The sequence below is a fragment of the Protomyctophum bolini genome (genome assembly GCF_963924005.1).
Source record: "Protomyctophum bolini genome assembly, chromosome: 8".
Lineage (NCBI taxonomy): Eukaryota > Metazoa > Chordata > Actinopteri > Myctophiformes > Myctophidae > Protomyctophum > Protomyctophum bolini.
This window is the reverse complement of record NC_137869.1, coordinates 20,489,933-20,509,932: the sequence shown is the minus strand read 5'-3', so window position 1 is coordinate 20,509,932 and position 20,000 is coordinate 20,489,933. Positions and strand designations below refer to the sequence as shown.

At 46.6% G+C, this 20,000-nt stretch overlaps 1 protein-coding gene across 1 annotated transcript in view; it reads right to left on the bottom strand.

Moving 5' to 3' along the window:
• Positions 1-20,000, bottom strand: part of scfd2 (sec1 family domain containing 2) — a 158,309-nt gene that overhangs the window by 111,061 nt on the left and 27,248 nt on the right. Inside the window, exon 4 of the mRNA XM_080769409.1 lies at positions 19,674-19,849. Coding sequence (XP_080625535.1) covers positions 19,674-19,849 — 176 coding nt within the window. The remainder of the gene's footprint in view (positions 1-19,673; positions 19,850-20,000) is intronic.

The window sequence follows — 20,000 nt, the reverse complement described above, 5'->3', positions numbered from 1 at the left end:
TTCTGCCCAGCTCTTTATCCAGAATGGCACAGCACGCCTGCTCTTCAACTGGTGATGTACTACAAGCTCTTCAACTGGTGATGTACTACAAGCTCTTCAACTGGTGATGTACTACAAGCTCTTCAACTGGTGATGTACTACAAGCTCTTCAACTGGTGATGTACTACAAGCTCTTTAACTGGTGATGTACTACAAGCTCTTCAACTGGTGATGTACTACAAGCTCTTCAACTGGTGATGTACTACAAGCTCTTCAACTGGTGATGTACTACAAGCTCTTCAACTGGTGATGTACTACAAGCTCTTCAACTGGTGATGTACTACAAGCTCTTCAACTGGTGATGTACTACAAGCTCTTCAACTGGTGATGTACTACAAGCTCTTCAACTGGTGATTACAAGGCAATCAAGGGCCAGACCTTCCAAACAGGAATGCTCATCAATAAAGCAGATAGGGGTTCGGTGTCTTGCTCAAGGACACTTCGACCTTCGACCCAGAGCCACTGCATTCCCATATCCCACACACGTTATAGACTCTTCTTTCTCCCGACTCCCAAACTGTGAAATAAACTCCCCATGCATTGCAGACTGCAAACTATCTCTCCATGTTCCACTGTGCTCTCTCCTGTCACCTTTTTGATAGATGCTAGTTTACTATCCAGATCTATGTTAGTGACTTGTTCACGTGTTGTTATTCAGATTTGCATTGCTTGACCAGAAATGTTAAGAATGTCATTTAGTTAGCATGTTGTTTAGACGATGGTAGGTTTGATGTTGACCCAGTGTCTTAGCTTCTTTGAAGCTTTACATTGTTATCTTTGCACTCTACATATGTGACCATTTACTCTGTGGTTTGTCAAATATAGGGTTCATGGGGTTCACTGATGTGTAAGTCGCTCTGGATAAGAGTGTCTCCTAAATGCCTAAATTGTGAACAGCATTCTCATTACAATTTACTACTACTTGTCCCACTCAACTTTCACCTTTTGAGGACACTATCCTGTCCCACCCAAGCCACCCTGAGAACCCCCCCCCCACACACACACACACACACACACCAAACCCTGCTATGATAGGAATTCCTCCATGGCCTCCAAAAACTTTGTAAGATCAAGACATTCATCTTCAATAAAGTCAAGACGACACGATAACTCACGAGTAAAATAACAGGACGCTAATTGAACAAGGCCCCAGTGAGGAAAGCCTTGCACGTGTGATTGGAGTTTGAGATAGAATTTGGGGGTGGGGTGTATGCTGTATGGGGTGGATCACTACGCTGAGATATAGAAAGAGCTGCATCAATGAGGGTTTAGAAACACTAAAGGTCATGTGGTTCATGTTTCTCACAGACAGACAGACAGACAGACAGACAGACAGACAGACAGACAGACGGACAGACAGACGGAGATGATGCAGTCCCTTTCTATCTCAATACCTCTGGCTAAGCCATAGTCAGCCCTGCCTCCAGCACCCACTGACTCCCTTACCTCTTTTCATCATTTCTTCTATCTCACTCCATCCTGCCTTGCCTTCATGCTTTACCTCGTCTCCCCGGGGTCTAATGGATCACCAACGTTTCCCAGAATTCTCTGGGGCAAGCACCCCACCCCACCGCACCCCACCCCTCCACAGGCCTCACACGTCAAGTGTCCTCCTCAGTCACCCAGTGCAGCAATCCCTCGCAGTTTCTCACACAGTCTAACGGGCCCGCCCCACGCCATTTTTCTCTTAATCGGCACCAAATGTGACAGGACACGAGTCCTGAACTCTCGGGATTCGTTCTGGGGATGCAGAATTCATCTGAGGGATTGTTTCTGGAGGTCAACAGATGATTTTTCTACATGACACATATGTAATCGGGCGTGTTGGACCATTACATGGCAACCCTTATCATGACAAACTTTGATTAGTAATAATGACCAAATAAAAGTTTTTTAGAACTGCCGTTTTAGATAACAATGCTATATTATAGAACAGTTCTAAAAACAAAACAACACTAGTGTACCCCCACTTTTCAGCTAAGTAACCCCTTCACCAGCTTATCATAATAATGACAGTTATGGCAAACTTTCATCAATATTTGAATATTATTGAAAGTTTGGCGTTACCGTCTTATTTCTTTTATTACTTTCACAGGGTTTTAACCACTTTAAACAGCTATTATTTTGATTTTCTTTTGTTTGGCTCTCATATTCGTAAATCCTTCAGGCCAGGTAAAAAAGAAAGCTAGCTCGCAAAATCTATGGGAAAATAAAATATTTTTCAAACATGATAGCTTTACAACATAACCATTATTAGACAAACACATAACCCCTAGGAGTACCCCAGAGTACCCCTTAAAACTAGAATAGTGGTAATAATAAAATGAAAAAGAAGAGAATTTGAAAAGGCTTTAGCTGACTAGCCGTCACAACCTGATTATTGTCCGTAACGTTCCTTCAAGAACCCAGGTTTTTATTCCAGCTTTGGGACGACAGCTTTATGTTTCTGTTTATCTGACCTCTCTGGTAAATAAAGCTTGATGTCTATAAATCTTCAGACCTCCGTCCCCTCTCTCACTTCCTTTGCTACACCGTGAAAATGTCTCTCTTCCACTTCCTTGTCTGCCTTCCTGGACACATGGTAAACACATCACTGATGCCCCTGCCCTGACGTCTGTCTGTCTAGTATATGTGTCTGACTATAGCATGTTGTCTTGTCTGGGTTTCTCAGTAGCTGGCCAGAGGCCCCAGCCTCTAAACAAGGCCTGCATGCATTAAAAAACTCATTTGTCTGTCACGGAGGTCCCTCTTGTCCAAACAGTGTGAAGACCCACGACAATCAAAACATAATATACTGTATTGTTCACTCACCTGATGGTGTGAGTCTCCAGATCTCCAGAGCTTATCTCTAAGATCAATGCACTCTTTGAGTTCAAATACTTTTTTGTCCTCATCTCAATCGCGATCAACTCTACAACCATAGTTTAACCACTTGAACCCCATCGTTCCCTTTTCTGGGCTTGTCCAAATAGGTGAACATTTAGTGAAAATAGCCAATCTACAAGCTCCCAACGCGCCGGTAGCTTGTAGATCGGCGATTTCCGTGAATAGATTTAACAGGCTAGTACAGAGCCCTGGGGGACACCTGTCAACAAAGTATAGGGTAAAGTAGGAGTGCCCAAGGCCTATTTCCTACATAATGATCATTGGGTATTACTGTCATCCATATCTCTTTTCTTTTCCTTCCAAAACTGTACATTTATGTTTAAACAGCTGTATTTGTGGCTCAATAACAACACTGGGTCTGACTTCTTCAGCGCCCTCTCTTATTTGACAAAAGGAAATAACGATATATTAGTAAAAGCTGATTCACAACAACAATGAATGCTGGTGTAACTCAGGCGAGGCGGTCTTAGGTTGTAGATCAGCAATTTTTTTGAAGATGTTTGGAGAAGTCAGATCTCCAGATTTCAATGACGAACAAACCCCCCCCCCCCCCCCCCCCCCCGACGTTCGCTCTAGTCTGTACAACAAAGCCACGAGAAAGACATAGCAAAGAACACGCGGTCGCAGAACTCTTGACTGGAGCCAAACTTCAAATGGACTAGAGTGCAAACTTGCAGAATTAAACGTATGATCGTGCGGGTTTAAACATCTGTAGTAGTATGCTTTAGGCAGGATGTGGAGGGGTGGTTATTTAAAGCAAAGAAAAGTTTGTACTGTTCTGTTCATGTGTCGTGTCTTTCAACTCCTGACCTCTGGTGTCAGAGTGCCTGTCACGCAATAATGACAATTAATTGACTAACCACAGAATTTTCTCTATACAATCAAAGACATCGTTCCCGCCGTGGTGCCAATAAAAGTGAGAAGCGGGCTGAAAGCCAAACAGCCCGAATGCAAACACCCAGCCACCCAGAGTGAACACACGCGCGCTCATCGCAAACAATCACACAGAATGTATGCTCCCTGGAGCACAATCAGAAAGAAATCAGTGCACCGTATGCTGTGTATGTTGTTAATAAATAAACCTTGTTCCTGTCAATAGGCGCTCTCCCTCCCGCTGTGAGGGGTGCGGGCAGAGCAGAGCTGAGTAGTCGGGCTGACGTCTGGCCTGTATATGTGATGTTTAGAGATACGGATACTGTACAACTCAAGTGCAGACATGAAAGCGATGCGACCTCAGCATCTGAAATATCTCCTCATATAGAGAGAGAGGAATGGAGGGGCATAAGACAGGGAGGAGAGAGAGACAGGGAGTTGGGGGGAGGGGATGCTTGAGGGTGGGGAGGCATATGGCAGACGTATGTATGAGCCACCCGTCAGTCCTGCTACTCTCCAGCAACCCCTGCAATACCCCCCAACCCACACCACCTCTCGCCCACCCCCAGCCCCACATCATAATGAGCGGTTCGGCGTCGGTGCTCGTTTTGGGTTACTTTCATTCCTTTTGCCATTTCCATGAAAACAACACTCGAGACAAACAGGCCCACATGTGTGTGTGTGTGTGTGTGTGTGTGTGTGTGTGTCTCGCTCTCTCTCCCCCTGTATCCACAGCGTAGAACAATGGGAGGAGGGAGTCGGGGGCATTCAAGTTCATGCCAGATGAAAGCATGGAAAGACGGGGGAAAAAACACAAGAATTAGTGAGGTTTTCCTCGCATGTTACGCAAAGTCGAGTGTTTCGACTTTGTTCAAACAAAGCCGGTTTCAGGCCCAAGGAAAAAAGCGTTGTTTCGGCTTAAACTCATATCCTTTGCGGCAGGAAACACAAACGATTTGAGAATGGGAGTATGCCGTTGGCATTAAACTCTACCGCCTAAATGCTGAAGCTTATGGTGGTGTAAGCGATACGTTTTTGTTCAAATAAGTGTTAAATAGCTATATATTCCGTTGCCTGTTGTTCTCCCAGTCTCTTCCCAGCTCTTTGGTATACAGAAAATTAAAAAACTAGACAATACTGGAACTGGGACACACATGGTTCTCTATCCTGACTGGGTGAAATTGGTGTCCCACTTGAACATCTGTTTACTAAAGATGGGACCCTTGTTTCTGAACAATGTACATCAATGATTATTATCAGAATTGCGAGCTATAACACATTATTTATTTTATTTCATAATACCGTACCCTAGCACACCCTTGTTCTAGTCCTGTGGAAGAAGTCTATTCATAGTTCATGCCGTTTATTGGAGATGGAAACGAAAGAAACGAAAGAAGAAGAGAAGACGAAGAAGCCCATTTTGTTACACTCTGTCTGTGCAACAAGTGGTGGCGATTGGTCTCCATTTGTCTTAATAGCCTTAAACATGTCCAGTGCTTTGGCAGTCGTTCTGAGGCTTTCTCCCCCCTTCCCTACCAACGGATCCATTTGCAAACATCTCATTGATAGATACGCATCGCTGAGGGCCACGTTGGTTCCATTTGAAGTGGCTCCCCTCGCAGAGAGTAAAGGCAGAGCCTTGGATGTTCCAGCATGTGGTTATACGCTGCTCGTTCACACTGCTGTAGCAGAACCAGCCTCCCAGTGCAGATAGAGACACATAATGAGACACACATACCGACAAATCGACACACGATGACACCAATCTACAGTACAAGGCAGGGAGATGGGAGGGAGGGAGAGGCAAGGGAGGAACGAGAGAGGCAAGACGGAGGAAGAATTGGAGAGAAACGGGTAGAGGCTGGAAACAAAGGGTGGAACATAATCAGATAGATGGAAAAGGGCAGAGAGCGATATAGGAGCAGTTTTAACATAATCAGATAGATGGAAAAGGGCAGAGAGCGATATAGGAGCAGTTTTAAGCACTGCCAGACCCCAGCAGAGAGCCCGGGGCACCTCCCCCTCTATGTCCAGCTGTCAATCATGGCGAGGTGAGCTTCGAGGGGGGTGGGTGGGGGGGGGGGGGGGGGGGCTGCACCTCCTGAAAATCCAACCCCAGATGAGTTTCATTTCTGGCTCATGCATGTCAATCACCCAAAAATAACACAAGCCAACCTTCCCAAACAGGACAACAAAAAAGAGATGGAGAAGGAGAAGGAGAAGAAGAAGGCTCCATGTCCCCCCTCCCCCTCGTCTTCTTTGTCTACATGTTTCGTAACAAATGCAAATAGCAGATCCAGTTTAAAGGCTGAGCAGAAAACCAGATACAGCTAATGTTGTCAAAACATATAAACATATAAAGTTAGACAGGACCGGTCTGTGGACGCTGTGGTCGGCCCAAATCAAACACGCTGCCCTCTGCGTGCCAGCTGGATCTCCCAGACTTCCAACGACGCTGACAGAATGCTCGTACGGCGCTCCGCTCCGATGGTCCCTCCTAACATTCAGTCAAACAAAAGCCCTCAGTTTGGGGCCAAAAGGTCCCCTTTGAGTCGCATGCGGGTCACAGAATCGTCTTATTATGTGTAATGTGACATGTCCATTTGACACGGCGCTTCCTAAACGCGGTCGGAGGTGGTTGCGCTCACCTGGCTGGCCTATGTCACCCCGATGACCCTGTTACAGATACGCTAACACAGTGGTTATCAAGGTGGGGTCCGGGGATCTCCTTGACGAGTTACAGATACGTTATCACAGTGGTTATCAAGGTGGGGTCCGGGGACCCCTGGGGGTCCTTGACGAGTCCGATGTCTGAAACTCTGAGAGTGTACGGGTCCATTTGGTTCCGCTTGTACATTCTCAGAGTTAAATGAACACTCAGGACTATACGAGGTAAATTGACGTCTCAGAGATGAAACTTTTATCAAACTCCTTGAAATGAAACGGTGTGAGAACCACTGCGCTATCCCAGGCTAGGCCAACCACCTGATCACACACACAGCACTCGGGGGTCCGGCCCGCCTCGCTAGATCAGATACAAGCGGAGCAGCGCCCTGGGGAACCCTGGGTAATTAATGACAGAGCCGAGGGTGGTGGGATTCTGTCTTTGATTGACCCAGAATGACCCGCTTTGTTACCGCGGTGACCGGTGAGCCCCCGTTCCACGTCGGTGATTGGTCAAGGCCCTGGGGCTGAAGAAGGGTGGGCATGATGAGGGGGGGTTCAGTTGGGTATAATTACAGAGGGTTACAGAGAGGGGTCCTTGTCCCACTTTGCTCACCGACCTGAGGGGAGCCTGCCTAACCCCCACCCCACCCACATCCCCTGTATCCTATTCATCTTTGTCTTAGGGCAGTAGGGGGGCATCAGTCTGCCTACAGTGCAGGTATATAGACCCGGTAATTCCATAACATACTATTTATTAGTATGCTAAATTAGTATGAGAGACTTTTTAGTATGTCTGAAAGCTGAGCTCAATAGTACGGGGAAAGCATACTAAATTCAGAAAATATATTTATATTATTGCAATACTGGACTTAAATGTCTCACAATGCAATTTGGTCCCTGCAACAACAAACCATACTGTACTGTATCTGTACTGTACTGTATCGGCTGCATGCAGTGACAAAACAACATGTGGCTTAACGTCAATTACTCTTCTATCAAACACATCTAGAATGAAGTTATTTGTTGAATTGTTCAGCATATAACGATTGACTGCTAGACACACATTATGTTTAGTACCTCTGCGTTGCCAAAAGACGGGTCACTTTCCTGACATTCCGTGTGGTCTGATTGGCATGGAATAAACATACTATTGTGTATGTACTCAAAAGTATGTTGAAAAATAGCATACTGATCGGTCTGATGTGATTTCAAAGGCAGCCAGGTTCTGTGCAATAGGCTTGGCACCGGCGCTAGCTACTGTAGCATGCACACAGCGGGCCTGTCACGATCCAGTCCCTAACGCATGGGTCCACAGGGGTTAGCTCTCCAGGGGGTTAAGATTAGTTAATGATCACATACTTATACTACCCTGTTCAATCAATGACAACTTTTGGCCTCCCTCAAGGGCCCCTCCATTATTCGCGCACCGGAAGTAGACGATTTACAAGCTCACACCATGACACGTTGTGATTTTGAAGATGGGCTATTTTTTGGTGAGTCCTGCCGGTGTACAACTAAATGTCCTTACGCACCGGAAGGCTGATCCGGAAATATTTCGCATCAAACTATTAATTCGGCGAGGACACATTCATACAGTTTGGCACTTTTATTGGTGGTGAAAAATCTACCTCATCTTAAATGAATGTGATCTAATCCCATGAAATAAACACCTCTGATGTGTAAGACGTATAAAGCATCCTTTAATGCTCGGAGAAAGACACAGCTGCACAAAGGTCTTGGAATGTCCCTCTGCCTACAGACACAGATAACACAATAACCCACATACATCTCTATGTGTCCTACGGCCTGTGACCGACCACCCCACCACCCCACCCCCCCTGTGTGCTCCGCAGGTGGTGACAAATGACCTGATAACTAATCTGTCCCGAGGTGTAGCTTTTCAATGTGGGGGAACAGAGGGCCTTGTGTGCGAACCCACAGGAAGCCCAGACACACTTAGTGACCTGATTGAACACACTGGAAGTATCATGCTCACCGCACGCCGCAGGAGAACAGAACAGGGCCTGGAAGCCCTTGAAGGAGTCCCACGGCCGTGGGCCGAGCGGGGCCCACGCTTTGTAGAGTTCCTTGTAAATATTGGGGGCACAGTATATTGTTGTTCTCCTCGACAATCACGTCTGCCGAACGTTCTGCCAAAACATCACCACCGACAGAGTGGTGATGTTGGTGTGGAGGCTCGTGATATGGACACAAATCTAACATGATATTTGTTTGCCAAATACCTTGATATCGCAAATATAGCAGATCTACAAGTGTGGCACGTTGTGACTGAGCTGATAGATTTAGCAAATTTTCCAAACTATAAAATAGAGGCCTTGATTAAAACCACTTATGCCATATCACAATTTTGATATCCAAAATCCCAGACCATATCTAGTCTCATATCACAGTATCGATATAAAGCCTATAGTGTACATTGCCATGACCGTACAGTACAGTGATGGGAATGGAGGCCCTTGGCAGGGGGTGACGAGTCACCACTAATGGAGTGCTTCGGTGGTCCGGTGAGGGTGATAGCCTTCTCTGTCCGGGACACTGGGACACTGTCCCCTCTGCCATGATCCACGCTCCCCCCTCCCCCCTCACTCTAACGCTTGGCTTTTTCCAGGGCCTTCCTTGTTACAATCCAGGGGTGAATGTGGGGCATTGTGGGGGGATTTTCCCCGGGCCTGTGGTGTCCTGCTGGAGCGTGCTCAAATGGAGTCCGACGCCAGGACGACAAGTCAGCACAGACCACACTGACCCAATTCACCCGGGAGAGAGGAGGAGACTCGATTGGTCACTGGGAGCCCCGCGAGACCCTCTGATCCCACTCCCCTGCCCCGCCTATATGCCCACCCCGCCCTGGAACCCGGACCAACACCGCCGTGTGTAACATGGCGTCACTGCTATGCGACAGAGCTGTGTGAGGGAAGTGGGCCGAGGCTCAGTATCATCTACACTACAGTACACTCTTTCCGACTGTGCCCAGCGTGTGTTGTCAAATTCACTGCCAAAAGTGTGTTTTGTAAGTGAAGACAGCCCCGATGGGCGTTGGCTTTTTCATTTTCTTCGCCGAGGGAAGGTCGAGTGTTTTCATCGCCGATTTCATTCGAGCCCGAGTGTGAGAAATCCTCCTCTCAAAGCTTGTGAAAACAGTACAGCCAAAAACCCAGCACAGCGCAGTGCAGAACTCACAAACACACACTCGTGTGGGGAGAGGGGGGAGGAAAAAAAAGTCCCAGGCCACATACAAAAATCCTCCTGACATGAAGGCTTTTTGACTCGGCCGTGAAAAAGAGCCACAGTAAACAATAGAGACCGGTACAAAAAATGTGCCACAGATGTACTGACGTGGTGAACAAAGCTCTGACTCAACACTGAGCCATGCTAAAAGAAAAGAAAGAAAACCTATAAGACCAAGATCTTTTCGAGAAAATGTAGAGAGCATAAAAGGCCGTATGAGACCATCATAAAGCCCTGTTTGGCGTTGTGCATCTCAAATAGCCGATCTACAAGCTCACAACATGTCGCGGCGAGACACGTTGTGAGCTTGTAGATCAGCTATATGAGGTGTGCGACACGGTGCACAACCCAAGCATACATCGGCCTTAACATTCAGAGTGCCGCTCTATGGCCATGGAGCTATTAACGAGGCCTATTAAGTTGCTGTTCAGTGGGCCAATGTATGGATTTGATGGCTTTTCCTCGCTGTAAAGATGCTTAGCGGAACGTTTAAAACGCAGCACATGCAAATTACAATCGAGCCGCGGGGCAAGGAGCTGTCGAGCAGAGGCAATTTAATAGCAGACGACTTCATCAGATCGGATCTTGTTTGTTTAAGGGTCTATTTGTTTTTGTGCTACACGGTAAAATCCTCAATATCAATATAACCCTGAGAGAGCACGAATGAAACCAAGCGGATCCATTCGGTTACATTTGGCACACTATCTCCAGGATTTTAGAGTGGATCTTTACTCTTTACTGTGCAGTTTGTGGGGTAATGATCTGATGGACGGGGCTCCATTAGGGATGGGTTGGCGTAGAGCAGGCGCGTGGCGATCCTCTCCGCTAGGAGAGTGGGAGAGGTAATGATAACAGGAAGTGAGATGGCTTCGGCGTTGCCCTCTGGCCCGGCTGTACATCACCTCCGTTAAGAAGGTCCCTCTCTGTAAACAGGACCTCTCTCTGCCTGGTAAACACGCGGTACATTAGGCCCGTGGCCCTGCGCTACCAATGTAAACACAGCCGGCCCAGGGCCCGTGTTCTGGGGGGGGGGGGTGAGGTGGACCGAGTCCTGGGCCTTCCCTGGGAGGAATGAACTCCATCGCCGTCTCCCCCTCTCCGCCGTTATCCCCCCGATAGCTAAACACAGGAAGGAAGCGCGAGAGGTAAATAAGTCATGAGATGAACCCAGTGGAGTTTTTTTTTCCTCCCCTCAGAGCTGCATCTTTTGATAGAGCTCTTGTTATTGTGCACAATACAGCCATGTGAAATCTGGACCGCAGCGGACCGCAGAGGATAGGCATGCGCATGTTATTGATTGTATTGGAACAGTGGCGTGACAAACACGGGGAATAAAAAACCCTCGCGGACACGGTGGACGGGAGGAAAATAGGAGGGGAGAACGTAAAAAAAAGAAGGCGGGAGAGAGACAGGAAAAGATCCCATGGTAGTGGGTTGAGACGAGGTGAGACGAGGTGGGGCGGGGGGGTTTACTACGGTACCTCCTCCTCGTCAGAGAGCCGCAGGTTGTGAACTGGGTTGAGTATGACTATGTGTGTTGGGGGGGAGGGGGACAGATGAGGAGGCGGTCAGCTGGGGTCAACCCTACATGTGAGGGAGTAAAACAGCGGGGGGGCTGTCATCAGCGAGACGCCGGACGCCCCCAGACTTATGGCCAGCGCCTCGCAGTCGTTCACACTGCTTTGTTACGATCTCTGACAAAATCTGGTGCGCGACAAGAGCACAAATCAGGCATTTATGCGTGCTGGATTTAACCAAAAATAGGCGATCTACAAGCTCACAATGCATTGCAGTGTGATGCGCATTGTGAGCTTGTAGATTGGCTATAAAATCATAAACCACCCTTAACCCCTGTGGGGGCTAAACGTGGAGACACAGAGAAGCAGGGAGACTGTCTGGGTTGTTGGGGACCGGCTCCGTACCCTGGGGAAAGGCCAATTACAGGCTTTACAGCCCCCTCCCGTCTGTCTGTGGCATGCAGCGCAGATAAGATGAAAGATGCAAGGGACCAATATCAACATTTTCCCCCCCTCTACTGTCGCCATGGGAAATGATCCAGACCAGATGTTGCATCTATAAGTGCTCCGTTGAGTATTCCGCGGACGCGCTTCACCTCGCGCGCTGGTTTTATCCTTTACGTAACGGGGGGGGGGGGGGGGGGGGGACGGACGTCGTGGCATGGCCACTGAGGTCCTGCAGATGCAGAACCTCAGATGCAGGGTTTGAGGCTCTGCAGGTCACCGCTCCGTCCAGGACGGGGGTCAGGGGCTAAGGGTGAAAGGTCAGGAGTCTAGCAGGCGTCACACGGGCACTGTATCGCCAGTGATTGATCGAGCGAGTGGCTCCAGCCAGCAGTATGTATCACAGTATTTAGGTTGAGATAAATACCAGCTGACAGATAATCACACACTAACACACACACACACACACACACACACACACACCCCCTACTGTATACATGTCATACATAAACACACATAAGTACTTATGAGGACTTTCGTGTGTGTGTGTGTGTGTGTGTGTGTGTGTGTGTATATATATATATATATATATATATATATACATACACACACACACACACACACACACACACACACACACACACACACACACACACACACACACACATACAGTATATAAACACACAGCAGTACTTTGGATTGATTTCCACTGAACTGCGTTCATTCCTTAACCTCTACCCTTGGCCCATCATTCTATTCATGCCTAATGTGAACCGTTACCCTAACCTTAACATGAACCTCCCTAATCCCAACTCTTAACCCCAAAGTGAGGAGAAACGCCATGTCCTCCCTTTCCTTGTTTTAACACACACACACACACACACACACACACACACACACACACACACACACACACACACACACACACACACACACACACACACACACACACACACACACACACACACAGCATAAACACTGACATAAACATACAGTGACGAATTATAAACAGGTCCCTACAGGTTTTTGAATTCAATCTAAAGTAGTGTTGATTTCGTCGATTAAAACTACGACAAAAACATTTTGGCGACTACCTTTCTTCACTGACAAAAACTATGCAGAAATAAAAACTAAGCTAAGACTAAATGTAATGACAATTTCGTCAAACAAATTAAAAACTAGATTCAAATATTAGGGAGGGACAAGTGAAAAAGAGGTCCAGGACTAATCATTTTATGTTTGGCTGCGCTTGGGTGTTATTGCTCTGAAAACAGCAGATGCTCACAACACTTCACAGCGCAACACATTGTGAGCTTGTAGATCGGCTGTTTTCACCATGCCACAAAAACCGGCTTTACGACTCCATCACGGGCCGGCAAAATGTACTATCTTTAGTCGACAGAAATTGTATGATATTTGGTCGACTATAACTAGATTCAATGAAAAACATTTCTGGTGACAAAAATATGACTGAAACCAAACAGAATCGAATATACTTGGTTGCACGCCTGTGTTGTGCACTGAAAATGTAAAAACTGAAACATAAAAAAAAAGAAAACGATATAATTTGTACCGGTTTGTACCGCACGTCGCCATTCCATGGAGCGATTGGAGCCTATAGGAAATGAAACGTGCATTAATATTCAGCACGGACAGGGAGTGACTGAGAGCCTCACTCCCCCAGGGGAGTGAGGGGACACCAGGCCCCGGCAGAGCCCACAGCCCAGCCGTACACTGGGACTCGGTAATAAGCTGGAGGTGGAATGTTTGAAGAGGCAGGGCCTGGTAATCCCAGCAGAGATAGAGCAACAGGCCGGGGTTACAGGGGTTAGCTATGCTCCAGTGCTGCTACCGCTTTCACTGATATGACACACAGCTCCTATAATCAACAGCAGACAGCGTGGCGTGCACAGGCACACGCACACATACATACATTCCCCCCCCCCCTTTTTTCAAAGAGAGTGGTCGGGTTCACGCCCACGTGGATTTGTGTCTTTACCGAGACAGACAGTAGGAAATGTGAGGGGGGGGGGGGGGGGGGGACTGCAGACAGACAGTAAGGAAGCTGAGAGGGAGACAACTTTCTTGAAAAAGTGACAAATGTGGAATTTCTTTTTATATTTTAACAGCGCAAATTCTGTAGGTAAAAGACACTTTTCTGGACATTTTTGCAAAATCTTGAAAGTGTGAGAACTACTGATTTCGAAGGTTTGTAGAATCGGCCTCAGGTCTTCATGGATTAACTAAAAGTATTTAACCAAAAAGTCTAACCTCAGTTCCTTTGCTGTAACCTGCCTACCATAACACAGCACGTGGCTCAGGGTCCTCTGTGGAAGGGATGTAGTACATGAGTGCATTGGTCTGGTTGGAGGCTGGCCTGGCTGACCTGTTGATGGGAAGCTGCTGCGTGCAGCCATGTGATGTTCTGGGAAGTGGTGAAAGACAGGCTCTGTTGAGTTATACCTGCGCCACCCCTGCGTGCACCCGGGGCATGCACACAGACACACAGAGGCACACATACAAGAGTCGTTATGGTCTGGGCCTGACCCAAACCATCTCAATCTCACCCATTCAGACTTAAAGCCCCGATTTGATGGCAGCTAGAGAGCCGTGCTTCAGAGCGCGGCCCACAGCAAGGGGTAGGGGCGTCCAGGGTGGCAGTGTTAATTAAGTGGAGATTTGGCTGTTTAATAACCACTTATACCCTATATACTTTAGTTGACCGGAGTCCCGCAGGGGTCTATACTTGGCTCCCCCTTTTTCCCCCTCTCTACACCATGGAAATCCTTTTGCAGACAATGGCCGATCTACACAACGTGTCTACTGGAGGTTTAATGAGTATTCCTACAGTGGCTGCATGTGTTCGTCCTCTAGTTCTCAAACTCATTTCATTTCAAGGACACCCAGTTTGCTATGCATTAGGACACATTTTGTACACTCTGAGTTACAGACCAGTTACAATCCATTTGTTTCCCCAACTATCAAAAACGTAGCTGGGGACCCCCACCGGAAGCCCCTCAAGGACCCCTGGGGGTTCCCAGACCCAACTATTGAGAACCACAGCCCTATATGCATTAATAGCAACATAAACACCACCCCATCTGTCACGCTCGCCGCACCTATATCACAGCCGAACCGCAATGTCAGCCCCCGTAAACCACAGCCATAATGCTAACTAACAACCCGCCAGCTCCCATGACCACAGCAACATCACTTTAGCATTAAAAGTGGCTAATAAAATGTATATGGAGGAACTCTGCGGGAACACACAATTTCACATTAGCTGTGAGTGTTCCGAAGAGCTTTTCAGACGTACGGGGGATCTGTAATTCTGTATCAGTTAAGTACTTTTGCATATGGAAACCAGTGCTGAGCAATATTGAGCATTTTTCAATGTTGTAAATATATATATTTTTTTAGTTTTTCTTGTGTAAATAAAGACATGACTTGTATTGTTTAAAGCTGTCATTCGTAAGTTATTTTAGTAAATAAAATGTTCTTTAAACTAATCTGTATCATATGTTAATACAATATGTTAGCTATGCCTAAGCCTAATACCTGTCAACCTACTGGCTGTCAAGTCACACTGCCTGCCTGAAGCTCATAAGGGCAATATCTGCGCTGGCCAAGCGGGCATGCCCTCTTGAAAGAGGGGTAAAGGTTTGGTCTCACTTGCCAGAGACCAGGGAATTCGAAGTAAAAAATAATAATAATAAAAAATCAGAGTGCATCTGTAAGAAAACTGTGACACCAGGGTGGCATTTTTAAGTCAATAAAACCGGTGTCATTTTAGATTGTAGCATTGGCTATTCAAAAATAACAGATGTACAAGCTCTCAACGAGTCACTTCATACCACGTTGGGAGCTTGTACATCTGCTTCATTTGAACAAGTTCTTTAAAAGTTCTATACCTTGAATGAGTCAAAATCAATGTGGAAGGAGGTATAGAAGGTGGTGAACTTTAAAGAGGGTCCAAGGCAGCTCTGTGCAGTTGAAGTAGAAAAATCCTTTATTTCATGAAGATTAAAAACAACAACCAACGCGTTTCGGCCTGCATGGGCATAGAACTGTCAAAGAACTCGTGTGCTGTATTATTTGAAACCCTCTCCAAAGAGCACCTGTCTGCAGTTTCTCTATAGGACCCACCAAGCGCTTCTTCTTTTCCTTTTTCAAATATTGAAAGTGTTTTAGAAGATTTAGAAGGCACTTGTAGAATCGGCCTCAGGTATTAATAGGCTAACTATTGATGTACATAAATTAAGTGGTATTGCTCAGGAATGGGCGTTCCTGGCCTAAACTCATTGGACTGTTGCTTTAGTGGACTTCCCACAAGGCCCCAGTGGACCGTAGCTGTGTCTGGCCTCAGTGAAGCGTCCCTGTGTCCAGCGAGCAGCAGCGTGCGTCCAGCCCATACCCGCAGCAGCCCTCGCACACTCAGGCAGGGTAAACACAGGCCCACCGCCAGGCGCGGCAGTAAGCCGTCCCTCCGACCGCCATTTTCTAACGTAATTAACTTCTCTGTGTCCGTACGGTACGTATACCGAGCCAAAGTGAGAAAGAAAAACTCACATGGAAAGTAAATAAGCAGAGGGTGCGTGAAGGACACACAGCTCATTTTACTTAAAGCCTCAGGCTCCGTTTCGATGGCAAACACAGATTCTCACGTTGCGCTTACACTTTTCCGGAGTAATGCGATTTGGACTTCACACCCAAACCTCAAGTGCGACAATAATATATGTAACTTCAGTGTTGATTTATTCATTTGTAACTCAAAGTTAAAGACAAAATCCTGGACTTTTAACCAATCAGTATGGTAGCGCATGTTAATATAATATAAAAGTACATATACAGCAGTCGGATGTGGTCTTCCTCTTCCTACACTACCATTGAGAAATTCAGACCCTGGTATAGGGTAGGACACCTACTGGTTTACAATGTCAATAAAGTTATTTGAAGCAGACGGCGCTGCACCGGATTAGACACACTGCCATCCTTATTGTAGTTCGGACTTTGTCGCAATTACCACTCCGCCGGGAGAGACATAAAATGTACGGATGGTAGCTTTAAAGTGACACTGAACATTTTTACGGTGTGCGGTACACACGGCCAAAACAACAGCTTGTTCTTTACGTAATCAACTTTAATGACACAGACGTCCCTCTAAAGCCTGCCAGTTATCATGAGCCTGAGTCAAAGCAGACGGCAGATATAGTGGGGTCAAGTGGATCTAGGTACAGCACACACACAACCATGGGGATGGGAGCACACACACAACCATGGGGATGGGAGCACACACACAACCATGGGGATGGGAGCACACACACAACCATGGGGATGGGAGCACACACACAACCATGGGGATGGGAGCACACACACAACCATGGGGATGGGAGCACACACACAACCATGGGGATGGGAGCGCATCAAATTGGACTAATGGAGAACGACGAACACAGGAACTCAAAGCCCTTGAATTGTCTTCTTTTTCTCTCTCTCTTTCTTTCTTTTTTTTTTTTTTGTGGCGGGCAATAAACAGACCACGGCCCCCCGACTAAGCGGCAAGGTTTTTACAAGGTTGTTTTCAAATTCCAGTTTGGCACCGGGCACCGGTGTGAGCTTGCGTTTCGTTTTCTTTCCGTAGATCCACTTTAATAAGTTCCTAAATACTGTGCCGTCCCGCTGATAGCTTAACCGCCACAGTTGATATAAAGACCCTGTGAAAACAGGCACGTAAGAGTGGGAGGAAATGTCTTTAGTATTAGTTAGCTTAAAGTGGCTGTAGCACGGCGCCTAGCCGTTACGCAAGCTGCGAGGGAGCTTCGCAGTGATCAGCAGAATGATGAGAAACAAAGAAACCATGGCTTTGTTCAGATTCATTCTGTTCTTTGCAAGAAATCAGGTAGGATTTCTGTCTTCAGAGTCAGAGTCAGACAGTGTCTACAGCGGCCTAATCTGATCTGTTTCTGTGATAATAAGGGAAACAACACTGGTGTGAGTAATGCTTAAATTTACACCGTCATAAGACCGTGTCGTTCAGCGGAAAAAGCAGGACTACTTGCCACAGCCATGAGACAAAGTATGAAACAGGCCTACTACGCACAACGGAGCACACAAGAACAGAATGGATATCCGTCACCAGGTCCATCACGACATGTATGATCCTGTAGTCATGGTGCTGTGAACTCTTTCTTCCCTAATTACTGTACGCCGCTTATGTTTTGTCATCGCTGTGTTGCGATTTGAAACCAGCTAGGAATGAAGTTAAAATCTGATTCACAAATATCTGTCTAGTGCATAGTTGAGTTAAATGGCTGTTTTCCTGTCCGAGACAGACAAACAAACAGCTTCATTACAACAGTTTGGCACTCACAATGTGTGTGGGTCAAACTAATAAATCTGAGGACAAAGAAGGACTGTCTGTTTTTTTACATCAAAACCTTCTCTCTCTCTTTGCCCTTTGACCGTGACACGATTTGACACACTTGTACATCTGCCCGTGTCCGTGTCTGCCCCCGTAAACTAGTCCCCTTCCTCGTCTCATCTCCCACCAAACCTCTAAACAGCTTGCTGGGAATCTGGACCTTTTTTTGCGACATTTACTGGATCCAAATGTTTTTCCTACAAACACAACTGGCCTTGTTTATGAAAGCAGTGTGTTTTTTCCTCTGGCTGCCTGTTTTGGCGCAGGATTCTCTGTCCCCTACGTAGCTCCCACCCACTAACACTCACCTGGACACACTAAAGGAACACGTCAAAACCACATACGTATCTGCGGGAATGGACAGTACAAGTGTTCATGTCAATGATGGAATGGCTTTCATTTAAAGTTAAAAATAAAAATAAAACCAATTAATACACCCAAAAACCTACACCATAAAACAAATGTGTCACCTCATATATCCATATTTCATCTATTTTCTACAAGCTCACAACGTGTTGCAGCGCAAGGCGCTGTGAGCTTGCAGATCAGCTATTTTAGTCAAAGAGGTTTGGTGTAGGGATGAAAAAGAGCAGACCAGTATTGATCTGCAACACAATTGTATTATTTTATACAATATGTAATAGGGAGGGGGGGGGGGGGTCCGTGCTTCATCTCTCTCTGAGCGAAGGGGTCCTTGGCCTGAAAAAACATTGAAGACCCCTGGACTAGACGTTTGTGCTGTGCAGAAAGACACTCATACTGCACGTCTTGAAAGCATTGTTTGAGTGCATTTTTTTGCAACAAAGCAAACTTACAAATTTACAAACTCAAACTCAAAGTCTCTATTGTATGTGTCGTCTTCTCATTGTCCTCTTATTTGTATCCAATTTGTAACAAGTGTTCATTTAACTCTGAAAGCATAGGAATAGACCTCGACCTCGAGGCTTTGATCAGCAATTTTGCCTGTTTAATGTGAATGTTTCTTGGATTACATTTTGATTTTGGTTTATTTTTGATTATAACTTCAACACGATCCTGCACACAGTACAAGGACAGTGAATGGAAGTTCATTGCATTACATCAACAATAACCTGACGGAATTTGGCATTTAGCACACATCATGGTTATGGTGGACGATCAGTCATTTCCCACCGAGATTACATTTGGAAAACAGGCCACTGCAGATGTTCATTGCTTTAGTGTTTTAAAAACATGCGCATGACTGTGGCCTCCGAGGATTGAGATAGTTTTGCAAACAGGGGGCTCAAGATAGCAAAGAAATGTAAACATGAGAGAGAGAGAGAGAGAGAGAGAGAGAGAGACACTAATGTCACAGAGCGGCTTTCTTCACATGGATGGACGGCTCCATGAGTTAATGGAGTGTGATCTTTTCCTGAAGGTTTTCGGAAAATGCATGTTTTCCCTGCAGGTTTTATTCACTGATTAGCCTTGCTATGAAAATAAGTGTCCAGCAGAGGAAGTCTTCTCACTGACCATGATCTGTTTCTGACAATCTACTGAATGGCCAATGGCAGGACATGTGAAGTTGGCAGGACAAGTGTGTGTGTGTGTGTGTGTACCTGCTGCAGCAGCCTCTCGAAGGCCAGGCAGGCGTCCCAGCGCAGCAGCCCAGGGTGCCGGAGGGTCTGGGCGGTGGCGAGGGCCAGTTGCAGGACTCCGCAGTGGCTCTCTAGCGCCGCCACACTGCTCCGGAACAGCTGCGCGTAGGAGCACAGCTGCTCGGGGGTAACGCGGCCTGCGGGAATGGAGGAGGTGGTGGGTTAGAAAGCCTGGAACCGTCTCTAATTAATTAAGTGGCAATCGCAGCGTAACGCGCATACATTGCATTCCACTATATCCTGTAGGCTATAAATGGAGGTTGTCTAGTGTCTGCTGGTAGCAAATTA